General features: G+C 37.2%; 2 protein-coding genes across 2 annotated transcripts; both read right to left on the bottom strand.

Annotated features, from left to right (window-relative positions):
• Window positions 1-8,201: 8,201 nt before the first annotated feature.
• Window positions 8,202-12,575, bottom strand: LOC7463350 (protein FAR1-RELATED SEQUENCE 5). The gene is made up of 2 exons (XM_024608962.2): window positions 9,772-12,575; window positions 8,202-8,715 (listed from the first exon to the last, which is right to left on the bottom strand). The coding sequence occupies exons 1-2, from the start codon at window positions 11,950-11,952 to the stop codon at window positions 8,542-8,544; spliced, it is 2,355 nt and encodes a 784-aa protein (XP_024464730.1). The 5' UTR covers window positions 11,953-12,575; the 3' UTR covers window positions 8,202-8,541.
• A 420-nt stretch (window positions 12,576-12,995) lies between these two features.
• Window positions 12,996-17,989, bottom strand: LOC7463351 (cellulose synthase-like protein D4). Its single transcript, XM_024608961.2, has 6 exons — window positions 17,285-17,989; window positions 16,812-17,204; window positions 15,523-16,327; window positions 15,004-15,408; window positions 14,548-14,885; window positions 12,996-14,384 (listed from the first exon to the last, which is right to left on the bottom strand). The coding sequence occupies exons 1-6, from the start codon at window positions 17,755-17,757 to the stop codon at window positions 13,418-13,420; spliced, it is 3,381 nt and encodes a 1,126-aa protein (XP_024464729.1). The 5' UTR covers window positions 17,758-17,989; the 3' UTR covers window positions 12,996-13,417.

The following is a 17,989-nucleotide window of genomic DNA, read 5'->3' as shown; positions in this document are numbered from 1 at the left end:
GAGCATCATGGGAGTTTCAGGAGCAAGTTAAAGTGCTTATGGATGAATTGCCACTGAGAGTCAGTAACTTCTCGTGATCTTCATCAACAAATCTCTCAAATGTCAATGATACGTCAGTGAAAGCTAGAGATGTGCAAGGTTGAACAGCACAATAACGAGGACGACAGTCATGATCTAATTTGGATTCTGGGCATGCACCTATATGTTTCAGCTGTACGTAGTATTGAGTAGAAAGAAAGACGAGGAGATCATGCAGAATATGGGAGCAGGGGGTTCAAATGAGAGTTTTACTATCTTCTCTCCCTCATATATATATATATATATATATATATATATATATACAAGCCAGATTTAGAAATGAATATAGAGAAAACACTAGGAAATTATGATGGGGAATTTTTTTGCTGTAACTTGTCGTTAAAACCTGGCCTATTACGTGTTTTTTATTTATCTATCTCCCATTTAGGTATAGAGAACCACAATAATAACCTTTTAAAGGTATTCAGTACTTGGAAGAAAAGAAATTTTATTTTTATTATTTGGACCAAGGGCACTGCACTTTTCAAGAGATTTTTTGGTAATAACTTTTCAAGAGATTTCACACACAAAATGAATGGATTTCCCATATCATAAATATCTTTCAAGTAATGACACACACATAATAATACATGTAATTAAGGGTAACAAATCAAACACGGTAAAGTATAAATTATAGTGCTATTATAACAAGGAACATTGATTAATATCAAGTATAAACCACTAGCTAGTCATTAGCAATACTACTTTCATATATATATATATATATATATATATATATATATGGATATCAATTATTACTTGGATATGAAACCCCCAACGACTGCAGCAATTATAGATGTAGGATCTCCCAGGATAGCTGAGACAATAAGGCGAATGGCACCACCAGCCATCTGACAGCACCTCGTAACCTTTCCACCTCTAATTCCCCCGTGATGGTTTGCCAATGTCCCCTTGAGGCTAGGAATCCTGCTCTGCATCTCCCTCACCTTGTTTTCATCCACTTTGAGATACATGGCTTCCCAGCTTTCCACTAATAACTCCTTGACACATGACAAATGAAGATTATACGTTTTGCAGCGAGACCTGTAAGACCAACCGTGTCCTTTCCCCCCACATCGATGACATGCCCCAGAGAGCTTGCGACACAGGTAAAGTTGTGCTCACCATCGTCTAGAACTTGAGGGAGGTTTGCACAACAAGGATGAAGATCAAATCCACATCGCTTGCAGTGGTAGACAAAGCCTAGCTAGAACCGATCATTTCTACATGCATCGCATATCCTCTTCTCTTCACCTGGAGGGTGATGGTGAAATTCGAAATTGCAGTTTCTGTAAAAGGGAATATTGACGATAGGAGGTGGCACAGCACATGCCTTGTGCAGGTCAAACTGACCAGCGCAACATTTCTGGTGGCAACTGTACTTGAGACCTATGCCAGCTTCCTTACAACCATCACAAGCGAATATGGGATCTCAGTGTATTCAAGTTTTATCTTGTGATGTGGGTGGATGGGATGAGTGATTTCTTTGTAACTGATCTTCATGGATTTCTTTATTTAATCTTATGCCCTCTTCTTCATGTTTTCTGTTAGGGAGTAACTTATGACAGTTTGTTTATATATAAAGCTAATTGATTAATTACAAGGGTACAGGCTTCCTTCCTGTTTTCAACTTTAAAAAAGATGATAAAATTGATATCTAGATAGATCACAGGCTGATACTTTGCTTAAGTTTCACAAGTAGAGAATAACTTGGGGTGTAGTTGATACAGCAAATTAAGCTGTTGACGAGGAGGGTTCAAATTAGAGAGAGAGAGAGAGAGAGAGAGAGAGAGAGAGAGAGAGAGATTTGTTTTATAAAATGGTTTTTATTTAGAAATATATTAAAATAATATTTTTTTATCTTTTAAAAATTATTTTTGATATTAACGTATCAAAATGATTTAAAAACACTAAAAATATATTAATTTGAAGCAAATAAAAAAATAAAAAAATTTAATTCTTTTTAAAATATTTTTTAAACACAAAAATAAACAATATTAAATTAAATCGAAGCTAATGCCAAATATTATCTTAAAAAGGGTATGGTTATTTAACGCCTTTTCATATATTGTGGAAAGAAATGAATTTAACATTCTTGGCTGTGAAGTTGTTCAGGATCATTATGCGCATTTGCCAATATTAATAAATTCATAATATTTAATTAACCACGTTTGAATGAATGAAAAATTAGTTCTTGGTGATAAATATGGATTTAAAAGATCTTAACAAATAAATCAATTTGATGAGAAATTCAGAAACGTGATGATCTAATTTAGGACCACTTTCAAAAATTAGTTGTTCCTATGCAAGAAATATTATTTTTTAAAATATGGTATTTCTAATTTTATATATATGTGTGTGTGTTAAAAAATAAATAAATAAAAACATACATATTCAGAATAAAACTTTAAAAAAAAAAGTTCGTACATTTTCTTATATATTTTTCTCAATACTTAAAATACAAGACACATAATATATTTATAAGAGAAGAAAATAAGAACATTAAAGGATACTAGAAAACTTTAGTGTTATGGAAAACCAAGAGACTAAACATTATGAAGTCTAAGAGATTTTAATGAACATTCAATATATATAATTATAGATTTTATAACATTTTTTCTTAAATGACTATGTACTAAAAATGTGTCTCATTAAAACATTGCAAATGAAAACCTAATAGGAAAAAAAAAACCTAAGCAAAGGAAAAAGAGTATAATATTCTTGTGTGATTTCTAAATACTTCAGGATTCAATAAAAGGTTTTATATAGATACTTCAAAATCCATATACTCTAGGATCCATAATTTGCACCGACTTCATCTAAAAAATACATGTTTTATGATAAATCTTTAAGATGATGCATTCCAATATTATGGATAAGGCTTTTGAAAGTTAAGGTCACTACCACAATCTTTAGATTTATAGACGGAATTTTCCGTCGGTATTTGCACTATCATTCCGTTGGTAATTAATTTACCAACGAAATCACAGACGAAAATGATTCGTCGGTGAATCTTGTGTCGGTAATTTTTTGTCCGTCGGTAAGTCTGTTGGTAATAAAAAAATATTATTACCGATGGATTTACTGACGGAAAAAGCGAGCAAAAAAAAATTACCCGCTTCATTCCCTCGGTATTTCCCTCAGCAAAATACCGTATGTACGTAATTCCGTTGGTAATTATTTAAAAATATTAAAAAAAATCTATTTTACAAAACTATAAAATAATTAAATTAATATAAATCAACACACTATAATACTCAAAATGCTTGGAAAAAAGAAGAAGAAAATCAACTCAAACAAATTTGCAACAAATAAATTTAACTAAAAAAATTCATATGAAATTTTTTTAAAAATCCTATAAATAAATCAACTAAAAATTGATCTCATATGAAAAACAAATCCTACAACAACATTCATACAATTATTAAGAACAAAAACAATTAAAAATAAAATAAAAAACAAATATAGTGAAAAAAACACGAAAAAAAAAAGAAAAAAAAATCTTACCTTAATGTAGTTGCAAGTGAAGCTAAGAAGAGAAAAAAAATTCATAAAGTATACTAATTAAAAAAAATTGAGAAGAAAAAAGAAGAAAGGAGAATAAGACATACATGAGCATGGAGGAGAAGAGAAGGAGTTGAGGAGAGGAGAGAAGAAAAAAAAAATGGATATTGATGTTTTTTACATATGGGGGAAAAGAAAAAGAAGAAGAAAGGAGACGGGTCTGTTGTGAAATTAGGGATTCTAGGCTTTTTATTGGAGTGTTTTACAGATAGTTTTACCGATGGATAATTAAATATTGATATTTTTAATCATTCTGTCGGTAATTCCGTTGGTAAAATTATCACGTCATCATTTTTTTACTTTGTTTTAATTATTTTATTTCCTACTATAATTTCCTCGATATATACCGAGAGAATATTGCCGTCGGTAAAATCCATCGGTATATTTTCGACGGAAATCCTTTTGATATTTCCGTATCAATTTTCTAGTAGTGGGTTGTTAAAGACTTTGTAAATAATTCTGTTAAATTATCATTTGACCTGATTTGCTTGATATCAATTTTTTCTTTCTGTTGAAGCTTATGAGTATAAAAAAACTTTGATAAGATATGATTTGTTTTGTATCCTTTTTAATGTGGCCTCCTCTAATTTGAGTGATACAGAAAACATTATCTTCAAACAGTATTATGGGACTATTTTTAATGGTTGATAATCCATATTTTTTTTATGTACTGAATAATTGATCTTAGCCATATACATTCTTGACTTGCTTCATGGATTGCAATAATTTCTGAATGATTTGATGAAGTAGCCACTAATGTTTATTTGACAGATCTTTAAGAAATTACAATACCTCCATATGTAAACATATAACTTGTTTGTGATCTCTCTTTGTGGGGATCAGAGAGATAACCTGAATCTGCATATCCAATTAATTATAAATTTGATCTATTATAAAATAACCTCATTTTAGTTGTTTTGCGGAGATAGCGAAGTATATGTTTGACCACATTCCAACATTTTTTTTATGGGAGTGGAACTATATTTTGCCAATAAATTGACTACAAAAGCTATATCTGGTCTTGTATAATTTGCAAAATACATGAGTGCTCCAATAACACTAAAATATGGTACTTCTTGACCAAGAATCTCTTCTAACAGCCATAAAAAATCTTTATTCACATCAAGTGATCGAACAACCATAGATGTACTCAAAGGATGAACATTGTCCATATTAAAGTGCTTCAAGATCTTTTCTGTATATGTCGATTGATGGATAAATTTTCTAATTGAAATATGTTCAATTTGTAAACCAAGACAAAATTTTGTTTTTTCAAGATCTTTTATCTCAAATTCATCTTTCAAATAGGTTGCAGTTTTTGTGAGCTCTTCATGAGTACCAATAAGATATAAATCATCAACTTATACTATAACAATAACAAATCTAGATATTGTTTTCTTAATAAAAATACATGGGCAAATCTCATTATTCTCAAACTCTTTTTCTAGAAGGTATTCATTAAGATGATTATATCACATTCGACCAGATTACTTTAACCCATATAAAGATTTTTATAGCTTAATAGAATAAACACTTCTGGGTTTATCATAAAAGGCTTCATGCATTTTGAATCATTTAGAGATTTTCATATGGATATCTTTATCTAATGATCCATAGAGATATGTTGTAACTACATTCATTAAACGCATATTTAGAGTTTATGAGACTACTAATCGAATTAAAAATCTAAAAGTGATTGCATCCATAGCTGGAGAATAAGTTTCCTCATAATCAATGCCAGGTCTTTGTGAGAAACCTTGTACAACAAACCGTGCCTTGTATCATACCTCTTGAAATTACATTCTCTATATTGTTGTTACAGGACAAAATTTGAGGCATGAAAAATAGAGGATGTTTTCTCTAACATTTGTTTTCCTGTGGAATTTTCACCATATAATTTCAACTATGATGCAATTTTAAAAAGAGTAGAATTATATTCACTAACTGATTTCAAATCTTGCAACTTCAGGTGCAACCAATTATAACGAGCTTGGAGGATATAATAAATTTTTGGTGGTCATAGCTTTCCTTTATATTTTGCCACAGAACAAGAGGATCTTTTGTTGTGAGATATTCAACTTTTAATTCTTCATGGAGATGGTGGCGAATGAAAATCATTGATTTTGCACAATTCTGCAAAGATGCGTTAGTTTCTTCTTTGATGGTCTCTCTAAGATTCATAGCTTTCAGATAAATCTCAACGTCAAGGATCCATGACAAAAAAGTTATTATCAAATATATCAAGAGCAGTAAATTCAAATGTCGCCAGATTCAACATTATCTATATAAAAAAAGAAAACAACTTATTAAATAAAATCATGAATATAAAAGAAAAAAATCAGTCTTTGAAGACTGTTATTCAATTCTTTAGAAATATTAGTTCTTCGAGAATTATATTTAATTTATTTAATTCTTCAGAAACTTACAATACTAGTTGTTCAAGAACTTTAAATCTTAATGAATAAAAAGGAAAGAAAATTTATCAAAATAAGTTACAAAGCCAAATATATTTAATAAAATATGAACAATAATGAAAAGAGAAAAAATATTGAAATTGATACAAGCCATATAACATAAGAGTTTATGTGTATCAAGATTTCTATATAAATTAAGTTGGGTAATCGTGCTAATAACGTGTTAAAAAATTAAGACCAAGTAAGAATATGTATATTTAGAATAAAATTTAAAAGAGAAGTTTATTTATTTTCTTGTATATTTTTTTTAATATTTATAATACAAGACAAGTAATTTATTTATAAGGGGAAGAAACATTAAAAGATATTAAAAAATTAAATGTTATGAAAAATCTAAACTAAATTAAGAGATTCAAAATATATATATCTTTTTCACGCACAGTACATGAATGGAAAGGAAAAGAAAAAAAGGTTGTCGAAGGTAGATTATATTCCAAGGAAAAGTGTACTTGCTAGTCGGTACCGAGGGCCCCAACCCCAGGAGGAGGAGGAGGAGGAGGAGGAGGGGAGAGGACCACGTAGACAGGATTTCTCCATGACACTTAAATTTCTTTTCCTCTTTTATTTCCCTTTTGACCGTTGAATTGATTGCCTCCTCAAGACATAGATATCAAAAGGAAATTAAACAATCGTAAGTAGCAAGACAGACGAGATCCCTCGAGCATCTTCGCTTTCTAATTCTAATTTCAAGGAGAGGAAGATTTACAAGAAGCCCATGCCCAGCAGAGCCTGTACCTTTAGAAGGCCCAAAGTGATATTTCGCTTTGATCGGCTTACTTCCACTTATATCTGGCTGGAGTGGACTCAACCTCTCAAACTACATCTTGGGCCGGCTCTAATATTTCTAAAGCCCATACTCTCACATGGGCCACCGTTCTGAAGAAGCGAGTGCGACTCTGACCCGCTCTGCTTCTTCTACGTTTGTGTTTGAAAATTGCAGTCTAAGTGAAAATCTATCACTTGCAGGCCGCATCACTCTTTGCAAATCCGTGCTCATGTCTGTTCCACTTTATCCGATGCAATCCATTTTACTGCCAAAATCCATCTTCCATGAGATTGAGAAGATATGTCGTCGATTCATTTGGGCAGATTATGAAGGCAGTAAAAAGGTTCACTTGATTAAGTGGAAGAAAATATGTCAGCCGAGATTGGAGGGGGGGTAGGAATGCGAGATATGCATTGCATGAATAAGGCTTCTGTCATGAAACTAGGGTGGAGCATTATGAATGACATGAATGGTCTTTGGACTTGTGTTCTTCGATGCATGTATGGCTGGTCACAGGAATGTACATCTGATCCCAAGGCTAAGGGCAAAGATTCCCCTTTGTGGAAAGCAATCTATAAGGTCTGGTCGCAGGTGAGGGCAGGAACAATGTGGTCTGTAGGGAATGGAAGGAAAGTCCTCTTTTGGAATTGAAAGACGTGTGGCTTGATGGTTATGGGGCTCTAAGTCATCATACAACTCACGAACTGTCAGAAGCAGAGGGGAATGCGACCGTAGCGGACATGGTAAATGAGAGAAATCATTGGAAGTGGGAGCTTTTTGCTCATCTTCTCCCGGTGCAAGTAGTTTTGGTTTTAGCAAGCCATTCACCTCCTAGTAATGAACTGGAGGGAGATGCATCGTATTGGAGACACTCTTCTAGTGGACAATTCACAACCAAATCTGTTTATTTGTTTCAGGTGAGGGATGCTAACTCCCTATGGAACCGATATGGAGGCTGATTTGGCGTTGGAAAGGGCCTGAGAGAATCAGAAACTTCTTGTGGCTGGTGGCTCATAACAAATTGCTGACTAATGATCAAAGAGTAGCTAGGCATCTGACTGATAATGCTTGCTGCCATCTTTGCCCTTCAGTTAGGGAGGACACCATGCATGTGTTGAGAGATTGCTTTGTAGCACGTAGCACATGGACTTCACTCCTAAAGCCACAGTACAGGAGGGGGTTTTTTTTAATTCAGAGATTGATCTGTTAATTTTTCTGTGATTGTGTATGCATAAAGCAGTATTCCGAAAGAAGCCGGACAGAGTGAACAGGCATGCAGTGTTGTAAATAAAGACACTAAAAACCAATGAACGATGCACTTCAGAGAGGGCAAAGATCGATCCTGCATGTATTTCATGGTGCAGCTGAGAGATACTGGGAAAACAAATTCTCTAAATATATTACACAACTTTTGGCCATGCATCTGCCTAAAATTGAAGAAATCATTGCTTCCTCGTATAGATCTAAAGACAATAAGTGCACTGTACAAGAGAAGATAAATTGAAAGCTTTCACAATCTCTAAAGCACTGGAAAAGGTCAAAATCAACCTCATCCACAGAGCACCATTGAAGTAGTTGGACTTTCAATTGATTGGGAGGAGAAAGAAAAAAAAGGAAGAGATTACAAACGAAACTACATGGTAAAGTTCTATTGCACCTTCAGATGCTGTCTTTCATACTAATCTTTATGCTTTGTACTTTAATTGACAACTGTAGCTTATGATCCTCAATATCTTTTAAAACTGAAAGGAGGTTAGCTCGGTATACCTCACACTTTCGATTTGCATGCTCCAGTTCATCTCTAAGTTCTTGGATTTTCTTGTCCATATCCTTCTGCAAAATAGCAACAATAAGAAGACAGTTGAAAACAGGCCTAAGATCATCATAATACAGATATCTTGTTGCACTGCCATATAAGAAATGCGAGCACTAACTGACATGCAGAGGATCTCAAAAGAAAACCTACAATGCATCTGAAAAACAGTATAAGATTTCACTCTTACAAAAGAAACGAAGAAAACATTCCACGCCCAAATTTGCATAGGACTTGTGCTGGTTAAGAAGCCTTCTTAGTGAAAAGCCAAACTTTCAGGTTGAGTTACAAATTATATGTGCCTTTCTCCTTGTATTTTCCAAAACGTCTACTTATAATTCCATAAAGGGAAGTAATTTTTTTTAGGATTTCATAATGAAGTCACCACAATCAAGAGACTTAGATTTCCCTGACGTATGGATTTGACCTTTGTTTTTCTTTCAGAACATCTACTCAGGGCAATAACTCAATACGGGTCTTCAGGAGGTCATGAGATCTAAAATTCCAAAATTTAGGATGCAATCAGTTAATGATTCTAGTGAAATTTCCATGAATTAAATGACCACGACCATATCTATGTTTTAACATTACTAACATAGAAATATAAAGAATATCAAGGGCTCTTAAGCAACTAACCCTACCAAAAACCACAGATAGGGAAAGAATGCCAGTAGGCCAACATGTTTGCAAGGGTTTCAAAAGCTTGAGTGTACATGCATGGACAAAGGCCTGCGATTATCACTTTTTTAGAGATTGTCATAAGGAGGATGAGGTTCTGAAAGTGGTCATAAACTCAGATGCCATTGGATCGCTAAATAGAAGCTAGTCATGATAATTTTTACATCAAAATTTTGGGTCATCAAGATGGAGAGAAAAGTTCAACATTTAGCAGAAAACCAATTTGATAAGGAGCTAAAAAAACAGAAAATGAACGTAGATTGTAGAAAAATGGTATATACATGTAGGTCTGTGGAGAAATAAAGCAGTAGACAGTAATAAATGAAATCAATTGACATCATGTGATTGCAAGAAAATGGATGAAACATGAAGCGTGGTAAATGGAAAATGATTCTAACCTCCGACAAAATTTGGCCAGAGCTCCCCAGATGATTCCCACTGGTATAATTAGCCCTAATCCCATTGCTTGCCATGTCCCCTCTATTCCGGCTATTCACAACACTAGTTCTCCCCTCATTCTTTGTTGCCAGTGCAACTCTTGTTGTGGCCTCTTGCAGAGCAACCATCGCCACATTGTAAGTGTCTAGGGACTTGGATCCTTCATCTACAAATTTGAAAGCCTCATGGCGTAGGGTGTTATATCGAACAGTATGAGATTCGAGATAGCCATTATATACATCAGAGGGGTGTTCTTCCAATATGACATTGCTCTTGGCATTTCTTGTCCATCGTTTCAAAATGTAATGTGATGGGAGGGTAAGCACATTGGTGACTCTAAAGACTGCCAACACATGTCTGCATAGAAGGCCAGAGAACTCAAACATCTGGCAGCTACATCTCGCCTTCATCTCCAAAACATTGAATTTAACATAGTAAGCTTTATGATCTTCCCCAAACTTGGCAACTTGGTACATAATGCTCTCCCCATCATCTTCTGCTTTGGATGCCATGAAAGTTAGCGTCCCAACTAGCTCCTCTTGAAATCTTGCAAACAATTTTCTAGTGTAATGCCCGGATGCTTGTTTCTCCATTGGAGATGGGGTCTTCAAAACTGGGTTTGTGTTCATCGTATCATAATCTGCTTTTACTTCTTTTTCATTTCGACTCTCTATAGCTTTCTCATACAGCTTAAAGAAATGGCTCAGATTGGTTGAAGCATTCACGTAACCATCAAAGTATGAGTTCATGCTATCACTTCGCTGAGTTATAGACATCTCTGCAAAAAAAGCATCCCGCAGATACACAGGGACCCACTGCCTGCGATCAGAATATATCGTTTGAAGCCACTCATGATGCCGGAGTTCATATCTATCAACAAGCGACAACCAGCAGGATTCAAATTCCTCAATCGACTCGGTGAGGTTAACACATTTATGAAAATCTGCCTCAAAACTTGGATGTTTGAGTAACACATGGGACAACTTCTCCTGGCATTTCTTGAAGATATGCCATTTGCAAAAGCGATGTCGAGTCTTGGGGAAGACCTGCATGATGGCTGAACTTATTACTGCATCATGATCGGTGGTGATCGACACTGGATGATGGCCTGACATTGCCGTGAGCCACGTCTGAAACAGCCAAATAAATGACGCTTCGGTCTCATTCAATAAGAAAGCACAACCAAACAAAACAGGCTGTCCATGATGGTTAACACCAGTTAAGGGCGCAAAGGGCAAGCGATACCTGTTGGACCTGTAGGTGGTGTCAAACGTAACAGTGTCTCCAAAATAACTGTAGTTTGCCCTAGCTCTTGGATCAGACCAGAACACATTGCCCGTGAACTGGTCATCACCCCCCTGGAGAGCATAAAAGAAATTGGGGTTCTCCGTGTGCATTTGCCTCAAATAATCCAAAAGGAGCTGGATGTCTCCTTCCATGCTCTTCTGACGATTGTTCCTCATGTAGTTCCTGCAATCAACCTCTGTAAATCCAACTTTGCTAATTCCACCATACTCCTTAATCAAGGCAGACATAATCCTACGAGGGCCCATTCCCGCAGCCTGCAATGTATCGACCAAAGTCTTAGCAGGGCCAGATATTTGCCTGTGTGAACGGAGGCAATGCACCTGATCAAGAGGGACCAACTCATGATTATGTCCCCTAACAAAACCGGAGACAACCCATTTGCCAGAATCCTGCATTTTGACAGACAAAGAAGCTTTGCAACCAACTCGAGTAATAACACGGGGACGCTTGATCTCTCTATCCTTAGTACGCTTCTCATTCAAATTCCTAAAACCCTCTTTGGCACACACAAATTGTCTCTGAATAATAGCTCCATCACGCCTAGAACGGCGGGACGAGCTGACACGGGTACTAAAGCCAACTCGCCTAGCATAAGAATTGTAAAAGGCCTTGGCAGCCTCTTCAGACTCGAATTCCATGCTCTCATAAGGCTCAAGATCCAAAAGATCACCCTCAGGAAGGTAAATTTGAGTAGGAGGAGTGGAGGTGGAGCTGGGAAGAGGAAGAGGAAGGGGAGGAGTGGAAGGCAAGTCGTCATCAATATCAATGTCAACAGCATCATCATCAGCACCACTTCCTAAACCTATATCGAATTCAAGCACCTCATTTTCCATCTCCAATTCAATTCAATTATTTTTTTAATGTAATAAAAATTAAACTGACATGTACATATATCAGTCTGCTCCACTTAATAAAAAAAGAAATGAAGTAGTGGCAGTAGAATATAAGGAAATCAGAAACAAGTGGTAAAAAAGGAAACAACTGACCCTCACATAGAAACTGCTATTGATACTGATACTGATACTGATACGGATACAGAAACAGAAACAGCTCCAACTTTATTTCTTTTCTTCTGTTTTGAATGGGAAATACAGGGAGGGACGGAGGGAGGGGGAGTTTTCTAGGGTTTCGGAAACCCTAGAAGAAGGAAAGAGTTGTGAACCTTTTTTATTATATTGTTATTGATAATTGGTAATTAGGAAATTGTTATTGCTGTCGTTTAGGGTAAGTATGATGAAAAAAAAAAAAAACAGAGTAGCAGAAGAAAGAAAAGGAGGAGAGAAATGGTGGTTTATTGAGGGATTAATTAATTAGGAGGGAGGGAGGGAGACGGAGGGATGTGCTATTCTACTGCGCTATCCAGTTTTATAGCTTGAACCTTGAACAAGGGCTGTTCGATGATGAGTAGAGATTTATTATTTAGTTTTGATCAAATGCAAGGGTGATGATGGGCCTTTTAATTACTCAGGACGGATGGAATGCGTCTAGGCCTAAACCCTAAACCCAAAAAACAATTATCAAATTAATGGAATGAAATACTCCATAAAATAACTTCACGGGGGCCAGTTTGCCAGACAGTGCCATCAGCCAACGATCTGCGCTGCCTTTTTTTTACCTTAACAAAACAAATTACAAGTCAGTTGAGCAGTCACTCTCCTCCTCTTCTCTTCTCTCCTCCGCTACCGCCACCACCAAAGTCTGGATAGGAGGTGACTTGAGCCATCAGATCAGTAGAATTCGGATTTGCTGTCACTTGAGCACACAGGGAAGAGATTTCCATGTCATCTTGCTCCCAAGATATGAAAGAAAGTTCTTAGGATCATGTCAAAACTCTGATTTTGTAGTGTAATTTGTTAAGTCACATTCACAGTTGCGCTTAGAGATCTAAATGGACAAGTTTATTTACGCTTGCTTTATTCTGCAATTAAGTAGCATAAATCATCACAATTGCATCATGCAAAGGGATGGATTCATTCACATGGGGACAGAGTTATGGAGGATTAGAAAACTACGCTTTTTTTTTCTACTGAATTCTCGCGAAAATATTTCTGGGATTATCATCAATATTTGACCTTAAGTTTACAGATTTTTCAGCATCCATCCATTCCTTCGTTACAGGTTACCTATGACCTTCCTAGTTGACAAGTCTTTTAGGAAATTACATGAAGAAAATACAAAAGGTGCAAAATCTCGTTCTATCTCAAACCTTTTAGTTTCTTGAACCGACTTGGATCTTGCAAGTGGTACAGTTCAGTAATCTAAGATTCTTGCATCTGGTGTTCACTCAACCTGAGGCGCTCAAGGGAACTGAAACCCTCCCCCAACTCCGTCAGCTGTTGCATTTGGCTTTTGTGGGCTAATGGCAATCCATAGCAAAGAGATTATTATGGCAATGAGACCAGACCAAACGAACACAATGGTTGGGGTCTTCCCTCTCCTCCCCATCAAGCCCTTGGCAAAAGGATACAAATGAGCCAACACCCAGAAACTAAAGAAAGCTCCACCAACAAACTTACTCCACTGCGGAACTGTGCTATAAATCGTCCTTATAAAAGCAAAGGCCATGGCAATTATGTTTGTCATGGCAATAACAATGGGCATAATCATCAAAGATGTCCACTTTACAAGATACAAGTCTGCATAGATATCGTCAACTTCATCTCCTGCAGACTTGGAAGTCAATGTGAAAGATATCTCAATTCCTGCAATCACCTTGAGAAGGCCTTGCATGACAGCAGCAAAGTGGGCACTGGTTCCAGAGATAAGCCAGAACTGTTCGTTCCTCCACCACTCTTCCAACTCTATACCAGACCATTTCACCTCTAGAATAGCCAGAACGACGAGGCAAATAGTTATGAGTAGCAAGTAGATTAAAAATGCAACGTCCAGAGTTTGGACAATGAAGTATCCGGAAAAAAGTGAGAGTGCAGGGAGAAAGCAATAGACGATCAAGAAAATCGAGGTGAATGGGTAGATGCCAACATTAAGATAAGCAAAGCGCTGGAGGAGTTTGAGACGCCTACTGGCCAAAAAGGCATTGTTTCTGGAGAAGAAAATCTCAACAGAGCCAGTTGCCCAACGAAGCACCTGGTGAAGACGGTCAGTAAGGTTAATTGGAGCTGAGCCACGAAATGCATCGCGCTTGGTTATGCAATAGACAGAGCGCCAGCCACGGTTGTGCATTCTATAGCCTGTCACAACATCTTCCGTGACTGAACCATAAATCCAACCCACTCTGTCCCCCCATTCAGTCTTGTCCTCATACCTAATATACACCAGCAAATAATAATAAGATAGAAGGTGAATATCTTGTAATCTATATATATCTCTTGTTGTTGAGAACCAAATAAACAGTCACAGGCACAGATAATGTTGTAATCGATAGCTAGAGTTGATTGATCATTGATGAAATGAAAAGTTTATGATACCAGCAAGAAATGACAGACACAGCTTCAGCAACTGTAGTGGCATCAAGTGGTTCACGAGGGACCCTCAAAGCACCAGGAGGACGGCCATACTTGACAGCAGGATGATCAGCTAGCGGCCGGCCTTGGAACTCGGCAATAGGAATAGATTCAGCCAGCAATGTAGAATTCCCAAACCGCTTGGGTAGCAGATTGAAATCAAGATCAGGATCAAATTCGGAAGTTGCTAAGGGAAGCGTCTCTGAATCTTTCTTTTGCTCCGTCTTGTTTGTATTGGGTGGATCAAATCCGTATAAAGCAAATCTTCTAAACATGCAACCCGTTCCAACATAAACCGGGCCCTGTAATGCATAGACTCATGTAAGATCAATCCATCCCTGTTACTATGTGTTTTCTAGTGATTAAAAATGGCAATAATTATATATATTAGTCTTAATTATTTCGTTAATTCTCAAGTACCTGAACACCATCAAGGGCACGCATGTTTCCATCAAAAAACACAGTATTGCGATTAGCATATCTATCATTAGGATCAATGCCTTCAAATCTCTGAGGGAACTGTATATAGCAGATATTTTCACCTCCTCTGTCCATCATGAAGCACATTCCTTCCCTGATTGCTTTGCAGTTGTAGATGTAGTGATCGCAATCTAAGTTGAGAATGAATGGACCATTGGATAGAACGGCAGATGCTCTTACAAGAGCATTCATGGCACCAGCTTTTTTGTTATGGTCATAACCTGGCCTCTTTTCTCGTGAGACGTACACAAACATAGGTAGACGTATATCCACATCTGTGAAGTCTATCATCTTATCATCCGTTCCTCCCATCAGTGGGTCAGGGCTAGGAGGCTTCAACATCACCTGCATCCACATGATCACAAATTAACATTATATACATATATATTATTGTCAAATTATTTAGAAGACAGGTTTTTGATCGAGGAAATACAAAATGATCACGAAGTAGTTTAGTACCTGAAGAATTCCAGCATGGTCACCTTTGGAATGTTCGGCAGCTGGGGACGCCCAAGTTCCAGGCCAATGGGTGCCATCAGCCATCCATGTAGCTTTCGGGACCTTTATTGGCTCCAAAGGATCACCTCCACTCTCCCTTATGTGCTTCAACATCTTCATTTCCTCCCTTGCATTGAAAGCATCCGATCTCCTCCTTATAGAATCTGGAAGCCCATTGATCCTCACCTTGAATTCATCGTACTCCCTTTTCATCTTCCTTCTATCTTTGACAAAATCAGGCCTGCTCTTGTTCTTAGTTGGATCAACTTTTAGGTTGAAGTAGGTTTCAGGATTCCTTGGCTCAATATTATGTTTTCGACAGAATGGAACCCACAAATCAGCAAAGCTTGCTGCCTCGGCCATTGCCTCAAAAGTGAGGAGCGCACCTCCATCATCTGAGATATAGCATGCCACCTTCTCTACAGGATAATCCACAGAGAGAATGGAAAGGATAGTGTTGGCTGTGACAAGTGGTGGCTCTTTATCAGGATCAGCAGTGGACACAAAGAGGTCAACACCAGGGAGATCAGATCGGCCACTGGGATTGGAAGGCGATGGCATGTCAAACTTGTCACGGAGGACCTCAAGATCAGTGGACCGGTTCATAGGATGAAGTTTGGGAATTATATCCAGGATCCACGAGAAAGCAAACCACACTTCACAAACCACTGACATACCCCACAACCATCTTGCATCATCATTTGGATTCACTATTCGCCAATGCAAGAAGAAAGCCAGCACCACCATTCGAATTAAAATCAGCAACCTGCAAATGTATATATATATACATATATATATACATGAGGAGATGTTGTACTAGCCTACCATTTTATCATTTTCATTTGTATTTGTATAATTCAGAAATGTTATGGAAAATGCCAAGATTTATGGATTATTTCCCGTGTGTTTAGTCTAACTACTCCATATCCTAATATATAGTTCTCCAGCTGCCACCACGGATGACAGCTTTATTTGGGCCTCGGAAAGCTGGATGGTACCCTTCGGAAGCAATTTAGTATGGGATCATAACTATGGGATTGCACTTGCATTACAAACTCAGTAAGAAACCACAGAACAGCACTTGCCCCGGCCGTTTCTATAATAACTCCTTTTTATAGCAGTTCATACTAGTTTCCTCTAAATTAACTGGGACATTTTAGTCTTCAATTAATATTGCAATTATTAATTATAAGAGCATGCAGTTTATAGTGAATTTATCCAAAATCAAGACAAAGATAGATGTAAGTTACCTGTAAGGGCTGATAACGGCTTGGGAGATTGGCTGTTCGCGACTGAGGGGCTTCCAAGGCTTATCCATATTTTCTAGGACGCCGCCTGGAAACTCTTCCTCGCCATCATCACCATACATGTCGTCTTGGGGCCAAAAGGCATTCCCATAGCCGTAAGTACCTTGTGTCTCAAACAACCACCTGTTGTGATCGAAATCTCCATTTTGGTTTCTCTTCATCACTGTCATGTTATTGTGATCACCACCTTTACCTGGAGGTGGCAATGGCAGCGCTCCACTGGAAAAATTTGGTATTTCATCATCGTAATCACCCACCTTGTACTGTTCCTTGCAACCTGGACACAAACCGGTTTCTTTTTGGGCGTCCATGTAGCAATCCCTGCAAATTTTGAGCCTGCAAAGCAAAATTAATTAATTAAATATGTTTCTGTAATTATGTCAAAACATGCATGCATGCTTGATGATTAATTATACCTGCATTCACAAGGTATGATATCATTTCCTCTCTCATCCTTCATGATCATGCCATCACAAGCAGGCATTGCACACGAAGAGCCCTTGGATCCAGCCATCTGAGGATGAGACACCTCCGATTCTATCACCTTGTCCATGAGATGGGCACGCGTAACGTTATTGAACCCGCCTGTAAAAAGAGAATTGGAAACGTATTGCTCTTCGGTCTTGACTGCCACGGACGTGTCCATTGGCTGATTGTCGGGTGTGAGAGGAATCTGCACCGTATAGTTCATGTAATCCAAACCGGATAATTCTCCAGAAATATCAATGTCATCTCTTGATAGACTAACATAGCGACCGCTTGAAGTTCGTCTAGCGAACTTGACAGTTTGGCTGTTGGAACCACGATTTCCCTGCTGGGAGCTGCTGTTGTTAGTGCTTACTGGGCTCCGTATGGCCTTCTTAGATGGTTGGGAAGATAGAGATGCCATTAAAACCAATTAAATAATATGAGGCTGCTGCTGCTGCTGCTTGCTTGTTTAATGTTTCTTGACTAATAACCTAATCGATGACACAATAAAAACGCACCAAAACAACATTTGCGCCTCATCATCATCATGAATTTCTTGTATGAATGTACGTAATCATAGAAAAACTCACCAGAGAAATGAAAAGCCAAAGAGAAGAAGAAATTAAACTCTTGGATTGGAGAGAATATATTGG

Source organism: Populus trichocarpa, chromosome 9 (genome assembly GCF_000002775.5).
Source record: "Populus trichocarpa isolate Nisqually-1 chromosome 9, P.trichocarpa_v4.1, whole genome shotgun sequence".
Taxonomy (NCBI): Eukaryota; Viridiplantae; Streptophyta; class Magnoliopsida; order Malpighiales; family Salicaceae; genus Populus; species Populus trichocarpa.
The sequence above is the reverse complement of the archived record's forward strand: the minus strand, read 5'-3'. Positions and strand labels throughout refer to the sequence as shown.

Coding starts and splice junctions, on each gene's coding strand:
- LOC7463351 (XM_024608961.2), bottom strand. CDS start 17,757: ATGGCATCTCTATCTTCCCAACCATCTAAGAAGGCCATACGGAGCCCA. Junction 16,328..16,811: donor GCCGTTATCAGCCCTTACAG/GTAACTTACATC, acceptor ATACATTTGCAG/GTTGCTGATTTTAATTCGAA. Junction 15,409..15,522: donor ACCATGCTGGAATTCTTCAG/GTACTAAACTAC, acceptor ATGTGGATGCAG/GTGATGTTGAAGCCTCCTAG.
- LOC7463350 (XM_024608962.2), bottom strand. CDS start 11,952: ATGGAAAATGAGGTGCTTGAATTCGATATAGGTTTAGGAAGTGGTGCT. Junction 8,716..9,771: donor CTGGCCAAATTTTGTCGGAG/GTTAGAATCATT, acceptor GCTATTTTGCAG/AAGGATATGGACAAGAAAAT.